This window comes from Octopus bimaculoides, chromosome 20, assembly GCF_001194135.2.
Source record: "Octopus bimaculoides isolate UCB-OBI-ISO-001 chromosome 20, ASM119413v2, whole genome shotgun sequence".
NCBI classification, from domain to species: domain Eukaryota; kingdom Metazoa; phylum Mollusca; class Cephalopoda; order Octopoda; family Octopodidae; genus Octopus; species Octopus bimaculoides.
In genome coordinates, this window is record NC_069000.1 from 31,245,125 (window position 1) to 31,252,419 (window position 7,295).

A 7,295-nucleotide genomic window follows, 5' to 3' on the forward strand; every position below is an offset into this window, starting at 1 on the left:
TTGGTACCTTGGGCAAGTGTCTTCTATTAGAGCCTCGGGCCGATCAAAGTGATGTGAGTGGATTTGGTAGATGGAAATGGAAAGAAACTCGTCGTATATGTGTCTGAGTGTGTATGTGTGTCTTCATATCTGTGTTTGTGCCCCCACCACCGCTGGATAACCGTTGTTGTTGTATTTACGTCCCCGTAACTTAAAGGTTCGGCAAAAGACCCGATAAAATAAATACCAGGATTAACAAAACATAAGTACTGGGGGCTATTTATTTGGCTAAAAGTTTTCCAAGGCGGTGTCCCAGTATAGCCACAATCTTATGACTGAAACAAGTAAATGAAAAATAGAAATCATTATTTATTTCTCTATTCACAGATTATGCTAACTGACTGACAATGTCTTCAGGCGAAGAAAACTTTCACAGATCTTTAACCAAGAAAGAGAAACGATGTATTGGAGTAGTTTGCCATCCAGACTACCACTTAGGTGCTAGTGCCACACACAAACACGATCTATGTTCAGATATTATGTGGAATATTTTACCTCTGAATCTGCGGCACAGTCGAAGCATAGATTTACCCTGTCATTCCAAAGAATTTGATAATCTAACAAAAGAGAAAGTAAGTCTACAGTCTTACAAGAAAGTGAATCCAGGCAATCCCACATTTTGGCAAGAGAAAGATTTTCATCCGGTTGTAGGTCTCGAATATAATGGAGATGGAACATGTGTTAAAAATAACCTAAATCAAAATAATGGGGAGTATTTTAGAAAAGATCTGTATGATGCCAAGGATGTGGTCGGAAATGATGCGAAGTTTCCGGAAGTTGAATATGACCGGGTTGACGTTCGTAGTAATTTACCGTGGAACATTGAAGAAAACTTAGAAAGAAAACGTGTTGAAACTGTTGATTCGAACTCGAGTTTAAGTAGAGAAAGAAATATTCATAAGAATTCGTTAAGACGGCATAGGAGAAGCAGAAAAGAAGAATTGGAAGCAAAGGATTCTATTACTAAAAGACCACTCATAAATAGTTCTTCATCACACTCTTCTGAATTATTGTGGGATCCTTTTGATAACGAAATACACACAGAAAGCAATAACAACAGCTACAAAAGCTATGAAAAGAATAGTGATGAGAAAACAAAGGAGAAGGTGACGGCAAGTGGTGGCCACCGTGTAAACGTTAAGTTGAAGAGCAGTTTTTCTTTATACCAAGTAAGAACAGAAAGTCCTGTGATCTCAACTAATTTCTTCTGGGGTAAGCAATGTCCACCAATGCAAAAACGACCTGCTAGAATAAGAAATTCGAAAGCGATTCAAAGACAATACAGTGATATCACACATATGTCTTCAAGATCCGAAGATGATAAAAATAGTGATGCAAACTTTTATCACCGATCCATTTCTGCCGATGATTTTACCAAGAAAGAAGTGATGAAATCACTCTCGAACATTCCAAGCAATCATAATGTGCGAAAGAAGAAAAAGAGCCGCCCATCTTTTAAGGATTTATTATACAGACGTTTCAATATTGGTGTGGATTACAATCCCTGGCTGGAAAGACAAGAAAGGTAAGAGAGTTTTAATTTCTTCAGTCCTTACATTTTCAGAAGCTGGAAATTCCTCCCAATTGTAAGACTGTCATTCACAGTGTTAAAAAATGAAAAAAAAAAAAAAAATTTCAAATATGTATGAATAATATTTGGATGTGATGTGCACTAATAACCATAATCTCTACATACGTTGCCCATAATGCATGTTGTACTATTATTTTATCTAATTTTTTATTAATACGTGTATTTTCTACCACTAAATATTTTATCTACATATGTGCTGCATGTTTGATTGTATATCGTACTCCTTACTTTTATATCTACATATAGCACAACTAACTGCTGCATCTATATATGTGGTCAATGTTTGACTGCAGATAATTATATAATTATATCTACATATATCTTCAATACTTGACTGTATAATGTTCTTGTAAATATTTTATCTTTCATACATCGTTTTACTATATTTTCTACTACTGTATTCACATATCGGTTTCACATTTTGGCCCAAGGCCAGGAATTTCGGGGAGAGGCAAAATCGAATACATCAAAGTCGATTGGTTCTTATTTTATCGACCCCAAAAGGCAAAGTCAGCCTCAGCGGAATTTCAACTCAGGACATGAAGACAGACAAAATACCGCTAAGCATTTTGCCCAGCATGCTAACAGTTTCTCTAGCTCACTACCTCATTGTGTTCACATATTGACTAGTAATTTCAGTATATGTTATACAATTGTCACACCTACAACTCCGCTTTCTCCCACAATACTTAAAGATAAGTTGTGCTATTAGCTATTTTATCTGAGACCAGCATCTGAATATATTTTATGCCACTATCATATCGACGTATATGGTCAGTATTTAACGATACATAGGCACTGAGACTACAACTAAGTGCTAGAAAAATTAACAAGTTATTCTCAAACCACATCTGAAACCACATCCTTTCGTTTTAAATAATGGATACATTGAATGAAATAGTCTGGAGAACACATTGCTTAAAAATTAGACGCGATAGTCGTGACATGGTTTGCAGGCTGCTAGCAGAGCAGGGGCTAAACAAGCAAAACTCCCACAACTGTTGCTGTTGGCAGTATCTTCATGTGTTTTACTGCTTTTTTTTTAATATCACAACCACCAAGTAAGGCGGCGAGTTGGCAGAATCATTAGCATGCCGGACAAAATGGTTAGTGGCATTTCTTCCGGCTCTACGTCCCGAGTTTGAAATTCCGCTGAGATCAACTTCGCCTTTCATTCTCTCGAGGTCAATAGAATAAGTACCATTTGATTACCGAGGTTGATGTAATCGACTAGCACTGTCCATCAAAATATCAGGCCTTGTGTCTATAGTAGAAATAAAAAATTTACTGCCACCAGTACAAGCTATTTGTATTATTTAGGCTGGCTTTCTGTGCAAAATCTCCGTTCGATAATGACTAAGCAATTACATAAGCAAAGACGTTCCATCCCTGACCATCTTGTCGTATATTGAAACTGTATATCAATGGTTACATTATCCAATGTAACCCATGTTTTTAAGACAATAGAAGGATGTCACTTCGAAAGAACTACCCTTTATTTCTAGCAGGGTAAGATAGCATGTAAAAGTTTCTTCGTTGGCTTTTGATGGCTATAATAGTTGTTTATAATTATAATAGCAATTACGAGCGGGATCCGTAGAAATTCCACGTTTTATAAATATTCTTATTCATTTCATAGTCTGTTGCATTATATTAATATTTTCAACTATGTTTTCGATTTTGTTTCACAACTGAGGCTAATAGTATGACACTCAAAACACGTGATAAGGAGATTGATGTTATTGGTTCTTGTTTAGTCATTATCGAGCGGGGATTAAACAAAACAACAACGTCATAGTCACCAACAACTACCAGGTCCAACAATACTATTATTTGAGAGCCTTCTGCTCAGAAGAGGAAAAGAACAAAGACTGCATATAATACCAGAAGCTGAAGCAACAAGAAGACGCTGAAGCAACAAGAAGACGCTGAAGCAAGGAATTTGATTGCAACTGGCTCAGTTTCCAGGGCAGTACCAGCCACAGATCCGGAAGTAACCTGAGGGGAAGCAAACGAAATCGTCTCATTTTCTGCGTCCCTAACACCAGGGTGAACGACTAAAGAACTGAAGGACTGAGTAGAGACTAAGAGCTGTTGCATCAACCCATCGTCTTGCAGCTTGTGAGCAAGAGATTGAGAGAGTGTCAGAAATCATTACAATTGTTAGAAAAACGGGCTTAGTCTAGTCAAAATGTAGGAAAGAGGATAGAAGTCCCTCAAAGAGGTGCATGCCCACTTATACTTTCTGAAATTTAGAGTATTTTGAAAAGACAATCACAATGTAATTGAATTTATAGTGGCCCTAAAAGAAGACATATCAAATATTGTACTGATTTTCGAGTGAATCGAGAAAAAGTACCAAACAACACGAGATGATAGAGAGTTCGTAAAAGCCACTTTGTGGTATATCAATAGCTGGTGGAAGACGGTTAATAGGATATGGAAAACTTTGCGGCTTTGTTAAGGCTGATAATGCAGAGGAAATTGGCAATTTAAGAGTATTCAACTTGCCAAAGATAATCGATGCAGATGAGAATCAAAAGATGGGGTGTCTTGATCTTACCCAGGTGGCAGTTTCTCACTAAAGTGTTGATGTGTTTATATTTGTATTATTTAGGTTGGCTTTCGGTGCAAAATTTTAAAACTATTTTAAATGATATTTTTTTTCATTATATTATGTTATATATCCCCTACACGTTTTGTGTTGTTTGTATGGGCCCTTCTGTCCAATAAAGAAACAGACACTGTCATCAGTAAGTGTCCAAGTATTGCTGATTTTGTATTGCTGTTGTCACATGCACGACGAGTCAAGCAACTAGCTCATCCCATTCTAATGGCACTGAGCCTTCCTTTGAAGAAGAAAGAGTGATGTTGGACGTGATGGAATGGACTGAGAATGCACACCTTTTCTATAAAGCACTCATCCATTTGTTTGAAGTTCCTCTGGAAAAAAGATTGTGAGGGCGGAAAGGGAGATCCTGAACTCCAGTAAATTTGTTAAAAAGTGGTTGAAAACGACGAGTATAGCCCAACGAAAACAACGAGTATAGCCCGACGAAAACAACGAGTATAGCCCGACGAATATGCCTCTGTAAGCCGAAGAATGGCAAGTGGAAGGGCACTTAATTCTAAGTTTGTAGCGTTCCTTGAATGACTCCAGATAGTGGTCCTCCATTAATATACTGTATTCCGATAGTACTCCCACCCACATTTTCTGAAACCTGTCCATTATTTATTATCCTTGTGTCAATAAAAGAACACAGTATAGAGTGATAGAATCGTTGAAACGTTAAGAGTTTATTCCAGCAGTTTACCACCACCACCACCACCACCACCACCACCACCACCACTGCTGCCGCTACCACCACAACCGACGCAGCCGACGCTACCACGACCATCACCACACTGTGTGATAATTTAAAACAGTTGTTATTGCCTCGAAGGATAGTATCAGAAGTGTGATGTCATTTTTTTTTCTATTCATAAAACTATATTAAGTATCTAGTTATCAGACAATTCATCAATTTGTATACCTATCTAATCTCCACTCACTTTGTCTCTGTCTTTCTCTTCAATTTAATCCCCTCCTCCCCCTCTCCCCATAGACACTAAACTTTATACATATATTCTGTGACGGAAATGGAAAGATACGTGGCAGGATAAAGCGAATACCTACGTTTTAATTTTCAAGTGTTTTGTATATTCAGTTTCAACAAATATTACCAGTTTTCTTTTGCTAAATCTCAATCATTCTTTATCATAATCACGACCAGAAAAGCTACCCCATGGTCTGTTTTCCGACGGTCTTTACAACAATGGGCAACACATACATACATACATACATACATATGCATACATGTATAAAAGAATCCACACATACACACACACACACACACACACACACCGAAATTAGCGCCCACACACACACACGCACACACACATACTAACACTTAAATTGATGGATTACACAATGTATTTGGAAGAGTACAAATATATTATTCTTTAACAAGAATAATATATATATATAATTGTTAATTATATATCCGCTGCATCGGAAATCTGCAATGGCTCCGTAACTAATGTCTCAGCTGTAACCTTGGAGACCTAGTAATCCGTTACAGCACTTACCTAGCGTACCTAATTGTTTAGATCACTTGTGAACTAAACCCCTATACTTTGTGTGTATGTATATATATATATATATATATATATATATATATATATATATATACGTGTGTGTGTCAATACCACTCCACGCTGCCGTTGCCAGAGCACGTTCCGTGGATAGTGCCTCTGCTCTCTCTCCTCACACTCGCCCCGTCTTTGAGCGTCTACCCTCACCTACTACCCCTCCATCCTGCTCCTCCAACGCACCATACTCCGAGCTTTCCGGCGACTCCAGTCCGACACTTCCACTTACACATCTTCCCCAAACTGTCTGTGTTCAGATTGTCTTTGCACAGAGGCCATCCAGACACTTTCCTTCACCGTGAACAGGAATTAATCTTCTATTTTCGCTCCTTTGCGCCACATGGACTCAACTCCCCTCCCCTCTTCATCTGACTCCCCCTCCTCTCCTCTCTTCATCTGACACGTACCTCCTCTCTTCACTCCTACCTATCTCTTCTCGCTTGCCCCGATACCTACCTCCTCTCCTCACTCCTACCCACCTCTTCTCTCTTGCTCTGACTCCTGCTTTCTCTTTTCAGTCCTATCTACCTTGTCCTTTGATTGATATCCTCTATCCATCCCACCCCCACGCATCCCACTCCCACATCCTCAGTCCCTCCCTTACATCCTCACCCCAAACCCAAACCCCAAACCCACACCCTACCCTCACATCCCCACCACCAACACTGCCACACCACACTACACACCGCCACCCAAAACCACATCACACCACCAACACTGCCACACCACACTACACACCGCCACCCAAAACCACATCACACCACCCCACATTACATCACACCACCCCACCCCACTCCCCACACACTAGCACTGGCTACCTCCCAACACCTACACCATCACACATTACACACATTACAGGCACACACACTTACACACGCACACACCCACATGTCAAAGTCACTAACCCCTATCCACATGCACACACATTCTCACACACACATACGCGCGCTTTGGGATCACCAGTGCTTTATTATCTCCCCTTCTTCCTAGCTCTCCTGCCTGACTACTTTCGTCCAACCAGTCGCCATGACTGACTGCTAACTCCAGAGGTTTTTTATTCTCTTTGTTTCTTTCCTAGTGTTCCTTTCTAATGAAGAGCGTAGGCTCGAAACGTAAAAGACTTTCTCACCTTCCCGAGCGTCAAACTGATACACCTGCTTGTTGTTTATACACCTGTCTTCGTGGTTTGTTTTTCTGTAAATTTCAACTATATATCTATTCTTTTATTTGCTTCTGTCATTTGACTGCGGCCATGCTAGAGCACCGCCTTTAGTCGAACAAATCGACCCCAGGACTTATTCTTTGTAAGCCTAGTACTTATTCTATCGGTCTAATTGCCGAAACGCTAAGTTATAGGGACTTAAACACACCTACATCGGATCGATTGTCAAGCGATGGTGGTGGGGTGGACATACATACATACCTATATACATATATATATATATATTTACATATATATATATATATATATATA

The 7,295-nt window shown here is 39.3% G+C and overlaps 1 protein-coding gene across 1 annotated transcript in view; it reads left to right on the forward strand.

Annotated features, from left to right (window-relative positions):
* Positions 1-370: 370 nt before the first annotated feature.
* Positions 371-7,295, forward strand: part of LOC128250243 (uncharacterized) — a 449,636-nt gene continuing 442,711 nt past the window's right edge. Inside the window, exon 1 of the mRNA XM_052974962.1 lies at positions 371-1,564. Coding sequence (XP_052830922.1) covers positions 387-1,564 — 1,178 coding nt within the window. The 5' untranslated portion in view covers positions 371-386. The remainder of the gene's footprint in view (positions 1,565-7,295) is intronic.